This window comes from Bos indicus, chromosome 29 (genome assembly GCF_029378745.1).
Source record: "Bos indicus isolate NIAB-ARS_2022 breed Sahiwal x Tharparkar chromosome 29, NIAB-ARS_B.indTharparkar_mat_pri_1.0, whole genome shotgun sequence".
Classification (NCBI taxonomy): domain Eukaryota; kingdom Metazoa; phylum Chordata; class Mammalia; order Artiodactyla; family Bovidae; genus Bos; species Bos indicus.
Window position 1 is genome coordinate 22573114 of NC_091788.1, and position 19187 is coordinate 22592300.

Below are 19187 nucleotides of genomic sequence, written 5' to 3' on the forward strand. Positions count from 1 at the left end.
GGAAGTATATACAGTCTTCAGGGAATGAGAAGCAGTCTGGGGAGGCTGGGGATTAAGATAATAGAGGGTAGTAATGCGGATGAGGCTCTGATAGCGATTTTTTTTTTTTTAATGTGGACCATTTTTAAAGGTTTTGTATTGACTTTGTTACAATATTGTTTCTGTTTTAAGTTGTTTTTTTGGGGGGGGAGGGGCAAGGCATGTGGCATCTTAGCTCCCCAGCCAGGGATCAAAGCCACACCCTCTGCATTGAAAGGTATAGTCTTAACCACTGGATCACCAAGAAGTCCCAGATTTTAGATGGTCTCTTAATAGCGTAACTCAAGTTTCAATTCAATTAATTTTCTAACAGATTTGCTTTATTAATTCAGAGGTAAACATCACACAGCTACATTTTTCCCCTCTGATGAAAACTTCCATTTTCTAACCACTAGAAAGAAAGAGTTATAAAACACTCCATTGACCATAACTCTTTATGGTCTGTTCTTTTGTTTCATAATATAAAGATTGAGGAATGCACTTCACATTGAGAAGGAATCTGCTTTAGCAGGAAAAAAAAATAAGTAAAAATTATATTAACTACTTCTCATCACTTTGACCTACACATTCTTACAGGTTATTTTACGCTTACTTAGAAAGAAAACCACTTAAATAATTTCAAGTAGAGGGGTTTAAAATATTATTGGACCATTAAGTGATAATGACCTTGTCATGGTCCAGGCATGGGTTGGAAAAGAATTTCCAGACATGAGACAGAATGAGAGGGAAATAAAGTTTATTAGAATAGGAGAGGCTGTTAGAACAGCGGGCCAGCTCAAGGGAGAACTGACATTGAACAGAGGTCCTTAGTCCACTTTTATACCCAGGGTACAAGGAGTGGGACAGGGGTCTTGCGGGTCATTTCTTGATTAGATGAGCCTCATGTGCTGGGTGGGGGAAGAGTAGGGCAAATACCTTCTCCCTAAGGGATAGGAGGGGAGACAGGTTATACTGTTTCATTAATAGTTACAACATGGGGGAGGGAAGGACGATAAGGGTCTGGTTTTTCCATTCCTGCTTTCCAAGATCCTCCTTGGTTTTACTCTTGCTCTTTCGTCCTTGGGTCACCACAGACCTCACAGTGTTCAGCCAGGTTTTGACTTAAGCACCTTCACCTGGGTATCATCTAAGGCTCCAGTTACAACTGTTGTATAACAAACCACCCCACATTTAGTGATGTAGAATAACTACCATATAATTTTGCTAATGAATTCTATGGAAAATATTAGACAGAGCTCTGCCGGGATGGCTCATCTCTGTCCCACAGAGATGAGAGAGAAAGAAGGAACAAGGAACTAACGTCAAAAGGCAGAACAGAGAGGGAGAGGCAGTGGGGAAGAAAAGCTGGACAAAAGCACTTTAGTTTTACAGTCAAGTTTAGTTTACAGTTAAGCAGAGGGGCAGGGTCCCCTAGACAAGCCATTAGTTATAAAGAAAAGCAAGTCAAAGAAACAGTTTCCAACATGGAGTCAGAATTGGCTTTCTCCTGGCAACAGCTGAAACAGCCACCCACTCCAGTACTCTAGGCTGGAGAATTCCATGGACAGGGCCAGGCTACAGTCCATGGGGTCACAAAGAGTCAGACATGACTGAGCGACTAACAATGCAACAGTGGGAAAACTCAAACAGTTAAGGATTGGAATAATCTGTAGGCTTTGGCACTCTCATATCTGGTGCCTGGGGTTAAATGAATGAAGGGTTCTCCTTGCAAACTGGCCTTCTATATAGCATGATGGTCAGATTCCCAGAGGGAATGCTGTTAGAGGAATGTCCTGAGAGCAGGCAGTCAAAGAGAACCAGGTAGAAGATGCATGGCCTTTCAGGATCTAGCCCCAGGAGTCACACGGCATCCTTTCTGTCATACATTATTAGTCAAATTGGCCACAAGTTTATCCTTTAAATATTTGGATGGAAGACCATCAAATATTTCCAGGCCATGTTTAAAACTGCCATACCTAGTATCTTAATCCTAACTCAGTGAGTGACAGTCCTCCGTCATACTCGACTCTTTGAGAGCCCATTGACCGTAGCCTGCCAGGCTCCTCTGTCCATGGAATTCTCCAGGCAAGAATACTGGAGTGTGTTGCCATTTCCTTCTCCAAAAAGGCTGATGAAAGTGTGTGAAATACTTAGCATTAAAAATGGTTAAAATGGTAAAATTTAAGTTATGTAAAATTTAAAATGTAAAAATTAAGTTTTTACAACAGAAAAAACAACATTTAACAACCAGGAAAAGAATTTGAATAGACATTTCACCAAAGATGATATACAAATGGCCAAACAATCACAAAAGTACTGCTTAACATGATTCGGAAAATGTAAATCAGTCTCAGTGAGATACTACTTCACACCCATTAGGTTGGCTATAATCAAAAAGAATAACAACAAGTGCTGCAGAGGATATGGAGAAAAGGAATCTTCATATATTGTTGATGGAATTGCTGTAAAATGGTACAACCACTTTGGAAAAGTGGTTTGTCAGTACCTCAAAAATTAAATATAGAGTAGCCATATGATCCAGCAACTTCACTCTTTTGTATATACCCATAAAAACTGAAAATGTTAAGTCCACGCAAAAACAATTGGTTATTTGAAATTTTCTCCTCTCTTAGACTGGGTCTTGCTGATGCAGGTTCTATTTTGACTCGGTTGTTTGTTTTGATTATACTATGTCTCTTGAGCTGTTTGTAAATTTTGGTCACATCATTTCTTGTCGGTCACATCACTAACAGATTCTATTATATTCATTACTTTAACCCGAGGGCATAATTTGGCACATAGCACGGGTTCAAAAAAATATTAGTTGAAAAAAATGAATAAACTATTTCCCAAAAGGATTTTGCTTGCCTCATTTTTTTTGTTTTGCCAGTCCTGATGGGTAGAATATCCTTTTCATTCCTCTGTCTACCAATTCATATATATATGAATATATATGGGGCTTTCCTGGTGGCTAAGATGGTAAAGAATATGCTTGCAATTCAGGAGACCCGGGTTCGATCCCTGGGTTGGGAAGATTCCTCTGGAGAGGAGAACGGCAACCCATTCCAGCATTCTTGCCTGGAGAATCCCATGGACAGAGAAGCCTGGTGGGCTACAGTCCATGGGGTCACAAAGATACAGTATTTCAATAAGAAAGAGAACTCTCTAATATCAATTGTATTGAGTAGCTGTTCTAGGGGCCCTGCAGACATGATTGTATTGAGTCAAAACAACTTTGTGACAAATACTATCATCTCCTGTTTGTGAATGAATGGACTCAAAAGTTGAAGTAACTTGCCTGCTGCTGCTGCTGCTGCTTCGGCTAAGTCGCTTCAGTCGTGTCCGACTCTGTGCGACCCCTTACCTGAGGTAAATGTAAAAGCAAAAAAAGGATTAATCCCAGGTGTTAATCCCTGAATCCAACTTTGTTGAACTTGACACTTACTGAACACCATGTATCAGTGGTTATGTTAGGAACCAAAGGCATAAAACTTAGCCCCTACTTTATAGGCACTCAAAGTCTAATGAAAAGAAGTCTAACCATCATAGAAAGTACGTATTTCTCCCACTCCATCACCTTGCATTCCTCTGTCCTGTAAGGTACTACAGAAAGTACTGTGGATATTAAAAATACCAGTAAAGACACTTATCTCATTCAAAAAGTTAAAGCTGGAGCAGAGATGCACAAATCCACTTGAAAATGTAATTGGCCTATGTATTCTTGCCCTTTGTGTGGAAGAGGGACCTGCACAGTGAATGACTACTGAATTCAATCCGGGTGGTCGCAATACGACCAGCATGGAGATGGATCCAGTTGGGTCATGTCATTAAACATTTGGATCATAAAACAAACCTAACTTCTACTGAAAGACAGTAAATGGTAAATGACAAATTAACAATCCAACCACAAATGTTAAAAGAATCTGGAAGTGAAACAGATTACTTTCAGCTGCAACTACCTGGAAAGGCTCATAAAAAAGGGAGGATTTGGTTTGGGTTTTGGAGCATAGAAGGAAGTGTTTCATGTGAAGCAGAAAAGAAGACAACCTGTGGCGGAAAAAAAACGATTCCAGACGCAAGAAACACTAGCCACAATAGTTGAGAAACGAAAGAAGAAGACTGTGCTGGGCTAGAAATAAGGCTGGGGATTCCCAGGCGGTGCTAGTGGTAAAGAACCCACCTGCCAATGCAGGAGACATAAGAGACATGGGTTCAATCCCTGGGTCGGGAAGATCCCCTGGAGGAGGGCATGGCAACCCACTCCAGTATTCTTGCCTAGAGAATTCCCATGGGCAGAGAAGCCTGGCAGGCTATTGTCCACAGGGTCACAAAGAGTCGGACACGACTGACACGACTTAGTACACACGCACAGAAACAAGCTAGTTTAGTAAAATTAGAGGTAAGGTGTATGTTAAAGGAAACATTATAAAATAGAGCCTGCATAGGTTTCTAACTATTTTTGAGCTCATGTGCTATGCTATGCTGTCAGTCATGGCTGATTTTGTGACCCCATGGACTGTAGTCCACCAGGAGCCTCTGTCCATGGGATTCTCCAGGTGAGAAGGCCCGAGTGGGTTGCCGTTTCCTACTCAATGGGATCTTCCCAACTCATGGATCTAACCCGTCTCTTGCATCTCCTGCACTGTCAGGCAGATTCTTTACCACAGCATACCACTTAGGAAAACCTTTTGAGCTCCTATACTACTTAAAATATTAGCACCCTTTCACTGAGTGCTTTGTATTAAACAAAGCTGGTGAGTCTTATTCTAACCGTCTATGGAAACAAATGAGAGCAGAAATGGAAAAAAAAAAAAAAGTCAAAAAGAAGGAAGGAAATTTTAGCATAAGAAAGCAAACTTGGCAGTGTACAAATACTACTTAACTAAGCCACTTACCATGGGTAGAGCATTAAAGCAGGCTGTTTGATTTCGGGATTATTGTCTAAAAGAGATGCCACAGAAAAACAATTCAGCGCAGTCAAATGTCTTATGACTCTGTTTCCAAATACTCTACTTTTCTCAAAATAGAATTTTCTTTTGGCAGTTCAATTGCCTATTTCTTTTAATGCTGTGCTGGCCGTTCTTCCAATGTTTTATCATCTGGGTATGAGATTAGTATTCATAGTTTATGTTCCTCAACTATATACCTAATGAGATTATAAAAGGCAGGAATGCATAGATTTAAAGTAGAAAATACTTGGACTGTTAGAAGTTTAGTGCTAGATTTAGTGTCCTTTGGGCTCTAAAAAGTAGAGAAGAATAAGGGGAAATTTGGCAGCCATTACAGGCAATAAAAGGTAAATGGATCTTAAAGCACACAGTTAGAGGTATTCAGTCATCCTGTTAAATTAAGCTCCCTCTCCCTTTTCATTAAAATCTGTAAACAAACTAAGTAAAATCATCACATCAGAGAGCCGGAGAAGAACATAATGTTCACGTTAATCATTTCTTGTTATACAGAATTGCAGATATTAACTGATACTCTGGTTGCCTGAAGGATAAGAACACCAAACTGTTTTTCTCTTCACTAAGAATGTTATGCTTTAAAAATTATAATATTTACTAACATCTTTTTTTCTTACTATAAGATTTGACATTCTTTATTTGCTTAAATTATATTGTTGCTTGCCATCCCTAACTTTATCATATTTTAATTATTATTTAGGAAAATGTATCTCTGAAAATTTTCTCAATACTTCCTATTACACAGTCAAGTTCAATCTACTACATATATATATTTATGTGTGTATACATATTATTTTTTTAATCTTGTCTTTACTATTATTACTACCTTCCACTTTCTGCTTTAGAATCCTCTGTACATTTTGTCTTGTTCTGAACTTCTGTCATGTTCTAACATGCTGAATTAGCCACGGAATACTGAAACGTCTTCAAAAGGATCCGACTTTTACCAACATCCTGGTAACAGAGATGATGTTCGGTTGTATACATTCCCTCCTCCATGTCCAGCATCAATAAAACACATGAATACAAGAATTACTGAAAGTAGGGGGAAAGTGAAGATACACCATATTCTAAGATAACCAAAAATAGGGAGTTTTACCCAATGGACCTGTTTAAATAGGGATAAGCAAACTGCTAGAAAACACCATTCGTTAATCCACTCAAAAGAAAAAAGGGAAAAGAAATATTAACTATGGCACTTTTGCTTTAAACATTCTTTTTGCCCCGTAAGTGGAGTGCTTCATCAAATCCAGGGGAATATTCCCTTTAAAGCCAATCTTTATGCTTAAAATCTGGTAACTAAATGATAAAAGCATTACCAGAAAGAATTTTTACATACCCATAAAATGTCTCTGTGACATTGTGAATTTTGTTTTAATCACTTATTTGTCTTATTTCAGCCAGTTTGTTTTGAAATGCTAGGAACCTGTGGGTAAAATACTCCCTGACACTAATGATATTAGCAGACTAGCTCAATCTAAGAACTTAGATTAAGTCTGGAAGGTATTAAAAAGTTTCTTGATTACTTTTCCACCATGTTTGCTACCCAGTGAGAGAATATTAATTATGAAGATCAATTCATTTACTACCTTTTTAAAGAAAGTATAAAATGAGTTGTGCATTTGCATGTACTAAAAGGCCTATTTTTCTTAGCTTTCTTTTTTATATATTAATTCTCTTAGGACATTTCTGGTTATATGTCTGGAAACTTCAGCCATCCAGAAAAAAAGAAGGCTGGGAAATAATGAAAAAAATGTGCTGAAAGAATTCACATAAAAGTTTTGGAGACTTGAAAATGGGAACAACAGACACAAAAAGTTATTGAACCAGGAAAAAAAAAAAGGCCTTCCTGGCAGGTACCTATATAGCAATACACTGATAACTGTGGGATAAAAATAAAGGCACCTAGACATTATTACAGTTCTCCTCCATGAAATCAAAATTCTAACTCAAAGGTAAAGAGAGAATCAGATTCATATTTTATCTTTCTGGTTTAAGCAGTAGGAAAAAAAATTACCAGTTGTAAAAGAAAAATGAAATCTTAAAAATAAATTTAGTTCAATTATTTAATTCAAGTATCTTCTTAGGAATTACATCTTCTATGCAATTCTTAGGAATTACTTCTATGCAAATACACACATAAACACACATACAGAGGATGGTGCACAATTTGTGTATTGACATATAATGTTAAAACTATATAGAATCAGTTTATGTTAATATGAATCTCACCATTGGCCCTTAGATACTGATATTTTCCAATAGGGTGTCCAAGCAGTGGAAAAAATATAATAATGATAAGTCAGATGAGTTTCTTCCAGTGGGATTAATTACTTTCTTTCTGAATATTAGCAATCCAAGAGATATTAAGTTAAATGTTAAGATTCTAGGAATTGGATGAGAGATTATTTAAGGAAGGGGAGAAATTCTTGTTTAAATTCTGCCTTTTGAATAATTCAATCCATATTTTTTATTACTCTCATGCAACCAAGATATACTCTGGAGTTACCATAGTATTCACTAATCACTAATAAAATACTCTATTACCTAATTTGCTAACCCAGGGGATCCTGAAGGTGTGAGGAAAGACAGTAATCTGAGATTAAAAAACAAATTCATACGAGTTTCCACTGAGCCGTGATTCGCTCTTTTTTCCCCTTCTTTTCCATTTGTAGGCTTTAGTTGAAATCAATACCAATTCACATTCCATTCCAAAGGTAAAGGGATTTCACTCAATCACTTGAATATGCAGAGTAATTTTGATTCTTCCCTCCATTAAGATCTAATGATGATTCTTCAGAAGGAATTTTCAAGTCTGAGCACCACTCACTCCCCACCCCTTCTTAAATGTTTCCTCTGCTACTTCCTTAGTGAAACTGTCATTTTGTACACCTGAACTACTGCAATGTATCTCTAGTGGATCTCCATTTATAGTCATTTGTGTCAGCTGGCTACAACCAATTCTCCATGTTGCTTTATAACAGATATGACTGTCATTCTTGTGCTCTAAAACTTGTCAACAGAATCTTAATGCCAATTGAACAGACCCTATTCCTTATTGTAGTATTCCAAGTTCTTCACAATCTGGGTCCATCTGCAAACCCTCCATTTTCCACACATCAGACAGGAGACTTTCAGAATTATTTCACAGGCTTACAATCTATCTATCTTTTATCTAGCTATAGATATATGGATGTATGCTAAGTTGTTTCAATCATATCTGACTCTTTGAGATCCAATGGACTGTAGACTGCCAGGCTCCTCTGTCCATGGGATTCTCCAGGCAAGAATACTGGTGTGGGTTGCCATGCAATCCTCCAGAACTTCATGACCCAGGGATCAAACCCACATCTCCTGCAGCTTCTGCACTGCAGGCAGATTCTTTACTACTGAGTCACCAGGGAAGCCCATAGATATATGCATATATCTACAAATGGATACCTATAAACACATATAAACTTTCTAAAGTAGATGTTTAAGAAAATAACTGCAAACTTTAAATTTTTTTTCAAATAAAGAAAACACAAAATTGCCTTAAGACATCAACTTATTAAGAAATACTTTTTCCCTTCACTTAAATTTAGCATACTTATGAAAACACTTCACCTTGTTCTGTCATCTATTTTTCATATATCACTATAATAATGATGACTTTGTCACAGATTGGCAGGAGTGTCTGGCAATGACAGGTATTTGGGAATCACTAAGGTAGACTAGTCATCATTCCCTAAACACACACTGATTGATAATATTATGACTCACAGACTTATATTAATTATGAGAATGGTTGAAAACACAGATGACTGTATCAGTCAAGACCTTGGCAGGAAACCAGCACAGTCAGCAGGGATTCTGAAGGTAATTTAACAGAGCAGAAGCAACGTCAGGGTTAAGGAAATCAACAAGGTCTGTTAGAGCATCCAGGGATTAGCAACAGCAGGAAGTCCCTGGGGCTGCATGGAATACTAGAATGTATCAGAAGCTCAGGGAGGCCTCAAGGAATTTGTAAATGAAAGAACCAGAATCCTGAGCCCTTAGCAGAGAGCGAAGAAAGAAAAAAGCTACATCCCTTGCCTTTTTCTGATGGTCAATGTCTCTCATTGGTCAACTCAGCAGCAAGCCAGAGGGCCAGGGGGACAAGGCTGACAGTGTCAGTAAGGATCAGGCCAGTTCTCTGCACAGAACAGGGAAAAGAAAAGAACATGGCTAGGGAAATATGGGAAGGGCAAAAGGAAAATATCTAATCAACCAATTTTCTTCCTGGCTTATTTGCAGAAAATTTAAGGCAAGCTAATTTGAATTGCAGTGGTCTTTATTTTGCCCCCTTTCCTTAGCTAATTGTGTTAGAAAGTCTATATTGGAGCAGTGCTATCCAAAATCTTTGTGTGTTATGGCACATATCAGTCAACCAAAGCGAATTTCGTATGCATACAAACAGTCCTCAATTTACAATGGTTTCACTTAAGAATTTTCAACTTTACAATGGTGCAAAAGTGATATGCATTCAGTAGACTCATACTTTGAATTTTGATCTTTTTGCAGGCTACAGCTATGTGGTCTGATTCCATCTCCTGATGCTGGGTAGCTGCAGTGAGTGACAGCTCCCAGTCAGCCATACAATCAAGAGGGTCAACCATCAATACTCTGACAGTCACTCTGTACCCATAAAACCATTATGTTTTCTTTTTTTTTTATATAGTGCTCAATAAATGTCATGAGATACCTGACGTTTTATTATAAAAGAGGCTTTGTGTTACATGATTTTGTTCAATTGTAGGCTACTGTAAGTGTTCTGAGCACATTTAAGGTAGGTGAGGAGGTTTGGCAGGTTAGGAGTATTAAACGCAGTTTTCCAAATTCGCTGACATATTGAGTGCAGCACTTTCACAGCATCATCATTTAGGATTTGAAATAGCTCAACTGGAATTCCATCACCTTCACTAGCTTTGTTTGTAGTGATGCTTCCTAAGGCCCACTCGACTTCACACTCCAGGATGTCTGGCTCTAGGTGAGTGATCACACCATCACAGTTATCTGGGTCATTAAGATCTTTTTTGTATAGTTCTTCTGTGTATTCTTGCCACCTATTCTTAGTATTTTCTGCTTCTGTTAGGTCCATACCATTTCTGTCCTTTATTGTGCCCATCTTTGCATGAAATGTTCCCTTGGTAGCTCTAATTTTCTTGAAGAGATCTCTAGTCTTTCCCATTCCATTGTTTTCCTCTATTTCTTTGCACTGATCACTGAGGAAGGCTTTCTTATCTCTCCTTGCTATTCTTTGGAACTCTGCATTCAGATGGGTATACTTTTCGTTTTCTCCTTTGCCTTTTGCTTCTCTTTTTTCTCAGTTATTTGTAAGGCCTCTTCAAACAACCATTTTGCCTTTTTGCATTTCTTTTTCTTGGGGATGGCCTTAAGATATTTTTAAGCTTACGACTGGTTTAATGAGACAATCCCACCATAAATTGAGATCTACATACAAAATGCTTGGTGAAAAAAATTCTTTTTGCATTCTCTTTATATGATATTTTAAATAGAGATGATTCTACATATTAAATTTATACAAAACTTCCTAACAATATTTAAGACTAAAATTTTAAAATAGGAAAATTAATCATGCGTTCTTTCATATTTTTTTAGTCTTGGTTTTGATGCTTGAAAGGGTCAGTCACAATTCCTGAACAAGACCTTAACAAAGTTCTCTTCTTATTCTTAAGACACCTGACTAGAAATGTTGTTGATGAAATAGGTAAAACCATTTTTTATAGCCTTTTAAAATTTATATGGAATGTGGTTGTATTTAAAGAAAAGATCTTTTTTTCCTTTCCTTATAAAGGCAATAAATGTTGTGAATATAATGTTAAACATTACTATAATGATGGAAGTGAATGTCAAGTCCAAAAAAAACTTCAAGTCAGGTGTCCCAAAGTTTTAATCAAGTTCTAAATTTCAGAATAAACATGCATTGTCAGGGCAGTCCTTATGCTGCTAGCTTTGAGGCCACTTAAAGTCACATCCACTGCAAGTGTCTCAAATTTGTGAAAACAGAGATTTAGGGCCACTATCTAGATCCATGCCCACAGATCTCACCTTCTAATCCTTCCTCCAACACCTTCCTCTGAACTCACAAGTGTTTGCCCTTTCTCTCTGGACATTTAGAACTCCACTGTTAACTTCTGGATGGGCTGCGATGTGCACTCTCTCTAGTCATTGAATAGATGCCCAGGTGGCAGACCACATCCAAAGAACTGAAGAGTGGATTATCAGATCTCTTATGATCTAAGCAAGGACTCCAGTCTCCCAAACGCCACTCAGACTCACCAAGGCCAAAGGAGATCAATGTTTCTGACATACAACTGTAAACCTTCCCACCGTACACTGATCGAAAACTTTAAGATCCAGAAAAACACTCGCTTAGTTATAGTCAGTTACCTTTCTGAAAACAATTCCAAAGAGTAAAAAGATCAACATTGTTTTTTTTTTTTATAAGATATTTAAATGTAATATTTTTGAGATTTGATATGATATTCTACAATCTGATCAGAGACTAGGTATAGGAACATAGGATGCAAGATAAAGCCATTGGTTCCTGGACTTCATTGTCAAATTACCCTGTACATATCTAATGTCCTCTGTCCATTAAAATTCATTTGATGACTTTCCCCCTTTGAAAGGGAAGCAAGTAAAACAAAGAAATTTTTGATTTTATATAAGTAACTCCCACTAAGACATATAATCACCTCTGAGAAAAAGAGTTTGAATTGTCACAAAAAGTGCCAAGTTTGTTTGTAAAGTTTCCATAAGAAATCTGTCTTCAAAAGTTGTGTCAGCTTGTTATTTATTGTTGCTACTGGAGAATATAGAGAGACCTACTCAAAACTCAGTCTTGAGTCAAGTAACTGAGTTAGGATCAGGTGTAACCACTGCCCACAGTATTTGCCCTCAGAGTGATTGCAAAATGCCAAAGCACTTTCCTTCCATGAAACTGATTCTAGAATGAGAGGGAAAAACCCTCTAAGTCTGCTCTGCCCGAAGATGTAGTCCAGGTCTGCTTGTTTCTATAAAAAAACATTATTTCCACAAGCAGAGGACTGAAATAGTGTCAATATGTGAATATACTATTGTTCAGAGTAATACAAAGGGGCATCAGGATACTATGTTTTCATTGGTCTCCCAGTTCCATAGTGTCCTATAATTTCTGACGTAATGCATATCTTAAAATAACTAAAAATATGAAACCTACCCTAGAGCATGGCACAACTTGATTTTTCAAGTCTTAATAGTCCATAGGAAAAGAATGCATCAGAAATCTCTCAGGACCAACAATAAATATGGCAACATCAAGCTGTGTGTTTCTTTGCTAAAATTGTCTCCACTTTTGACCATAGAGTGTGGGTGGTTGCTCTTTTATATTAGGGAGGAACAGAATTTGGAGAAGACATTCACTTCGGAGGCTTATATAACATTAACAATAATAGCAGTGTTCAGAGAGTGTTTATATGCCCCATACACCGGTGTTCTGAAGAGCTGGTATTACTTCGGTATATTTAGTTGAAAGCAACAGAAAATAAAACTGGCCAAAGAAATGGGAATATATAGTGTTATAATCTTAAACAGGGTTAATTTGAGAGTTGTCATAATCCAATGTATTCCTTGTGATTCTGAAATTCTATTGGTTCAGGAAAAGAGATGGATCTGGTAGCTTTGGGCTTCATATAAATATTCAACAGCATCAGGAGGAAGAAACAATTTCTTAAGCATGCTTGATACCCAGCTTGTATACAGCTGCATTGTCCAATACAACTATCACTTCATATTGGTCAATGTTCAGGATCTACCAACTCTGAAGAGTAAGAAAAGTAACCATATAGGCCTCATCCTGATTAGAATTGATTCACCTGGCCATTTCTGAACAAATTTCTGTCCTTGGGAACTACTAAACATTGGTCCGCTTAAGACTGGGTTTCCTAAATTAATTACTAAATTAAGGGAGGGTTGGATTAACACAATTAGCTCAAATCGGCCTACCCCTCCACTGTGAGCTTCAATCAGTACTCAAAACTGCATCTTTATTATGCAAAGAGAGTAAGGGTAATGATAGAATGGATACTAAAAGATCGCCAAAATACTAAAGATGGCATTTCACATTTATCATTTTATTTAATCCTCACCAGGATCATATGAGGTAGGCTTTTTGTGAAAGCCTCTTTTTCTGATGCTTGTTTACGAATGCTTAACTCCCACAGTTAAATGCCACTTAGTTCAATTAGTTGGGTGAAATAAGAGTCAATTTAGCTATTCTGCCTTGTAAGTTACAAAAACGAAAAACAACAGTGAAACTCTGAAATAAAATTTTAAATTCCTTTAACATTTAAGAAACTGTTAATCTTGAAGTTTCACTTAACCTAGCATTCAAGTTCTAATAATGAAAGATAAGTTCAAGGCCCAGGCTTTAGCATAGTGTCTGGCATTAAATATTTGAGTCAGTACCTTTTTACTAAACTGAAATGAACTTAAATTTTCATTTAATAACATTTTCTTATATGTAACAGCACGTCTCTGGCTTTCCCCAATTATGATAAACCTTAACACAGTTTTACTCACGCAAAACTCAGGAAATTTCTACTAGAGATTTTTTTCTAAAGCGAAAGGAAGCACGGAGACCTCCGTAAATAGCAGCAGCAGCAGCATCTCCCACGTGGATCCGGTAATTCTCCAGTCCTAGCCCTTCATTCAATCTTCCTTGCTTAAAAATCCCCTCAACATCCATGGTGAAATACAGGCCTTTGCTCAGGCTTAAATTTCCCGGATTTCAGGTACCCGGGTTAAGGCCGCTGTGAGATTGACAGGCATTTTACCCAATAGCATTGCAGAGAGGCGTATCATTTGACCGACGCACCAATCAGCACGCAGAGTCTCCGTCGCCACGGTGAAGACGGAAGTAAAGCCCTGCGGCGCCCCATGGACTCACTCCTGGAGCAGTTGGATCGTTTCTCTGAGGTTCTGGCTGTCTCCCGCACAACCCACGTCAGCACTTGGGACCCCGCAACCGTTCGCAGGGCTTTACAGTGGGCTGGCTACCTGCGCCACATCCACAGGCGCTTTGGCCGCCACGCCCGTATTCGCAAAGCTCTGGAGCAGCGACTGCAAAACCAGTGGAAGCAGGAGGGTGACTCTGGGCCCGCTCCAGCCCCGGACTTGGCGAACTTTCAGGCCCTGGGGCACTGTGACCAGCTGCTATCTCTGCGACTGCTGGCGAACCCGGCCCTCGGGGATGCCTCCTTTCACTGCCTGCTCCAGCAGCTCTTTCCCGGCCCCGGCGTTCCGGACGCCGAAGAGGAGGCGCTCCAGGGCAGCCTGGCCCGCTTCGCCCGCTGCCGGGCCGCTGCCCACATGCTGCGCTTCCACGCCTACAGCGAGAACCCGGTCCTTCAGAAGGACTCAGTGATGAAGACGCAGGCGGAGCTGCTTCTGAGGCGTCTGCACGAGGTGGGGGAAGCCGAAGCTGAGGGTCCTGGCAGGCTTCTCAGCCGCCTGTGGGAGCGCCTGCCCCAGGACAACTTCCTGAAGGTGGTGGCGGCCGCGCTGCTGCTGCCGCAGGCATCCCCCCGGCTCCAAGAAGAGGAATTGGGAGTAGGCAGCCCCAAAACACCGGGAGACGGGCGTCAAGAACTGCTTCGTTGGCTTCTGGGGAAATCAGATATCGTGGTTGCCTTTTGCCGCAACCTCCCAGCCGAGCTTTTAACTTCCGTGGTGGGGCGCCATCCAGAGCTGTCCCCTGTCTACCTGGGTCTGCTCACAAACTGGGGTCGCCAACTGCACTATGACCTTCCGAAAGGCCTTTGGATTGGAACTGAGCCCCAGGATGTGCCCTGGGAGGAGTTGTTCAGCAGGTTTCAAAGCCTCTGTCAGGCCCCTCCGCCTCTGAAAGATGAAGTTCTAACTGCCCTGAAGTCCTATAAGGCTCAAGACGGAGATTTCGAAGTCCCTGGTCTTAGCATCTGGACAGACCTGTTGTTAGCTCTTGGGAGTCGTGTATGATATTGCACTGGGGAAGAGAAGTTTTCAGCCCAGACCCCAGTTCTCTGTGGGCAACATTGTGTTACTGATTACTCGAATGTATGGTTTACAAAATTAAAATTCCTGTTTTCTCACCACATCTCCTGTACTTTCATGTGTCCAAAATATTATTTTAGGTCCTAATATATAATAAAGTAATTGTAACTTAATTACAAATATGTAAAGTAACTGCCTTGTAGTGCCATGGATTTTCTGGATACAGGAGGTAACATTGCAAGTATCCTACCTAAAACCATAGAATTAACAAGTGTTTTAGAACGTGCGTTTCTAATAATCCTGAAAATATATGTGCTTGTCCCAGAAAAAGTAGTTTTCCAGTGACCAACAAGACACCGTTTTTACATTATTAATGCCTTACTTTTGTAGGTTTTTTGTTGGTTTTTTTTTTTTTAAGTCCTCAGAAGTGAAGAGATTTCTTTAACCAACAACATGTGTTGTCAGAAATAGTTTGGAAAACCAACTGGCCTAGTTGGACTTTATACCCTGGATTTTGGCCTTGTTAACCTGACATTCTAATAAGTTAACCAGCCTTGTGTGCCTGCGTGCTCAGTTGCCTCTGTCTCTTTAGGACCCCCTTCCAGGCTTCTCTGACCATGGAATTTTCCAGGCAAGAATACTGGAGTAGGTTACCACTTCCTACCAGAGGGGATCTTCCTGACCCAGGGATCAAACCTACATTTTCCTGCATTGGCAGTTGGAACATGTGTTATTCAGAAATTTTGTTTTTCATTTCTGCAAATTGAAAGACCAATAATTTAAAGCATTGCCTTAAAGACAAGGAAAAAAGTTTTTAAAGCATAGAAAATGCAAATCTATGCCTCTGGATTTGATGGCCAAAGAATCAAAACAGACTTCTAAATTAGTACTGCTTCTGCCATTGAGGTTAATACATCACAACCTTGGTGTTAGAATTGACTTATGTTAAGTGTTGAGTATAAAAATAAAGTTCTCCCACTTTTCCCTTGGTGATTGCCCTATGGGGGCAGTTTAGAATATTTGTTTAGTATATGTAGGAACCTAATTTTGTGAGTTTACCCAGATGCTCCACACCTGGCAGAGTGATTCCCAATCACCAAATTTAAGAATAATGTATTCATTTTTATTAGGGGGGATACTACTTCCTGTTCAAGATGTTTTCTTCCATATCCAGGTTAGTTGGTTGCAAGATTCTTCAGGAAATGTAAAAAATCAGCAAGTTGATTTGAGCAAAAAAATTTGTATAATATAGAATTTTTTTGTTCTGTAGTGAAGTCTGGAAGAAAGTACTGTCCCACTAGCAAGTACACTTTCCCAGATAGATAATCCTGTGTTAACACTAAACAAGTTTGTATTTCCTGCAATTTGATTCCCTTTTCTAGCTCTAATCCATGTAGGCCGTATTTTAGATTTAATTTGCCATGATACAAGAGTAAAGACAATTCCTTCTGCTCATTACCTGAAGGTCTTTTTTCAGGAAACATAACTCAGTGAAGAGTTCTATTCACACAATTTGTAATATTGACTCATTACCATAAAATTTAGTTTTAAAGAGTGAGATTTTGTAAACTTATTTCCCTATTTCTGCTGCTACATTGCACTTTTATTTAAGATAAAATGATAAAAATGGTTATCGACTAAAGAAAAATTTTAAATCTATTTTTATTTTTAGTCTCCATGCTATGTTCATTACATAGGTAACCATATTTAGTCTTCACAGCAAGATTGTATTGTTATAAATCTAGATATAGGCTAAAGAAAATTAACTACAATACCCGAGCACACAGAAAATAAGCAACATGAGAGTAGAAGCTAATCTGTTATTTCCCCCCACCTAGAGCCTAGAACAGTGCCTGGCATGGCTTGCGGGATCTTAGTTCCCAGACCAGGGATCAAACTTCAGCAGGGCAGTGAGAGCCCTGAGTCCTTATTACTGGGCATCCAGGGAATTCCCTTTAATTTCTATTCTTGATCTTATTTTCAAACAAAGTTCAGTTGTTAAGTCATGTCTAACTCTGGGAACCCATGGACTGCAGCATGCCAGGCTTCCCTGTCTATCACTAACTCTGGGAGCTTACTCAAACTCATGTCAATACAGTCAGTGATGCCATCCAACCATCTCATCCTCTGTCGTCCCCTTCTCCTCCTGCCTTCAATCTTTCCCAGCACCAGGGTCTTTTCCAAGGAGTCAGGTCTTCACATCAGGTGGCCAAAGTATTGATGTTTCAGCTTTTAGCATCAGTCCTTACAATGAATATTCAGGATTGATTTTCTTTAGGATTGACTGGTTAGATCTCCATGCAGTCCAAGGGACTTTCAAGAGTTTTCTTCAACACCACAGTTCAAAAGCATCAATTCTTTGGTGCTCAACTTTATAGTCCAACTCTCACATCCACACATGACTACTGGAAAAACCATAGCTTTGACTAGACGAGCCTTTGTCAGCAAAGTAATGTCTCTACTTTTTAGTATGCTGTCTAGGTTGGTCATAGCTTTTCTTCCAAGGAGTAAGCGTCTTTTAATTTCTTGGCTGCAGTCACCATCTGCAGTGATTTTGGAGTCCAAAAAAATAAAGTCTGTCACTGTTTCCATTGTTTCCCCATCTATTTGCCTTGAAGTGATGAAACTGGATGCCATGATCTTAGTTTTCTGAATGTTGAACAAACAAAGTTGAACTTAAAGTTAAGGACTTAAAAAGATGATACTGATATAGGAATTTTATTATCACTCCAGAATCTATATCTAGGAAGAAAGTGAAAGGAAGGAATGGGAAATTGAATAAATGAATTCAGGATACTTATGAAACAGCAGGTAAAATGACTGCCTATGTATGTTGTTTTTTGTTAATATTATGGAGGACAAATATCAATGCTCTGTTAGAACTTCCCTCAGGCTGACTGTATATTTATTAAGTATATTAAAATGTTTTAAATCTAAATGCTGTTGTCTAAGAGCTGGCTACTTACTTAGGTTCTGATTCTAATGGAAAATGTGTAATATTTGACTTTGAGTAAAATGTGTAATATTTGAGTAAATAAGGCTTTGCATTTGCTGTCATATAGTATACAAAGTTCTACAGTTAAATAATCTTAGCAGAACCTCTTGATATAACTGTTAGGGGAATGTGCTGTGAACTTCAAATTTTATTAATCAAAGATTTGAGACTACAGTTCAATTTGTCATGAATTTGAGCAAACTTTGGGAGATAGTGGATGACAGAGGAGCCTGGCATGCTGCAATCCATGGGGTTGCAAAGAGTCAGACACAACTTACCGACTGAACAGCAACAACAAATAATGACTTTAAGTGGTAAAGTCAACAAGGATCTGGATCTCCTCTAACTTATATTCACTCCCCAAATCATTTTTGGGGGGTAGATTGGTGATGTGAAAATCAATACAGGACTGGCACATGGGAGAAAATATATTTATCAAATATTATTTAAATTCAGGTTATTATCTACTATTATAACTTTAATCTGGCTTATTCACTTTCAAAGTCAGAGTCTCCTCATCTATAAAATGGAAAAATTCTAGCTTGTGGTTGTCTGGTGGAATGGCAAGGGAGGTTGGATTGGGATATTTGGGACGAGAATGGATAAACAGCAAGGTCCTATCATATAGCACAGGGAAGTATATTCAATATTCTGTAATAAGTCATAATAGAAAAGAATATGAATATATGTGTATATCTTAAACACTTTGCTGTATAATACCAGAAACTAATAAATGTATTATTAATCAACTATGTGTGTGTATGCTCAGCCATGACTGATTCTTTGTGACCCCACGGACTGTAACCTACGAGGCTCCTTTGCCTATGGAATTTTCCAGGCAAGAATACTGGAGTGGGTTGCCATTTCCTACTCTAAGGGATCTTCCTACCCAGGGATCAAACCCACATCTCTTGTGTCTCCTGCATTGGCAGGCAGATTCTTTACCACAGAGCCACATGGGAAGTTCCCAAACTATCCATGGGGGTGGTGGTTTAGTTGCTAAGTTGTGTCTGACTATTTGTGACCCCATGGACTGTAGCCTGCCAGGCTCCCCTATCCATGGCATTTCACAGGCCAGAATACTGGAGTGGGTTACCATTTCCTTCTCCAGCTATACAATACTAAATCAACTATACTTCAATTAAAATAATTCC

General features: G+C 38.8%; 2 protein-coding genes across 3 annotated transcripts in view; one reads left to right on the forward strand and one right to left on the reverse strand.

Moving 5' to 3' along the window:
* The window catches only part of GAS2 (growth arrest specific 2), a 180492-nt gene extending 166575 nt beyond the window's left edge, over nucleotides 1-13917 (reverse strand). The window contains exon 1 of one of the 2 annotated variants that reach the window (XM_070782424.1): nucleotides 13647-13917. The gene's annotated coding sequence lies outside the window, so the exon portion shown is untranslated. Of the gene's footprint in view, nucleotides 1-13586 lie in introns of both variants that reach the window. The other variant, XM_070782423.1, reaches the window with a different exon arrangement.
* On the forward strand, nucleotides 13913-15139 carry FANCF (FA complementation group F). The gene has a single exon (XM_019955311.2). It carries the CDS (start codon nucleotides 13944-13946, stop codon nucleotides 15021-15023), a length of 1080 nt encoding a protein of 359 aa, XP_019810870.1. The 5' UTR covers nucleotides 13913-13943; the 3' UTR covers nucleotides 15024-15139.
* Nucleotides 15140-19187: the final 4048 nt, after the last annotated feature.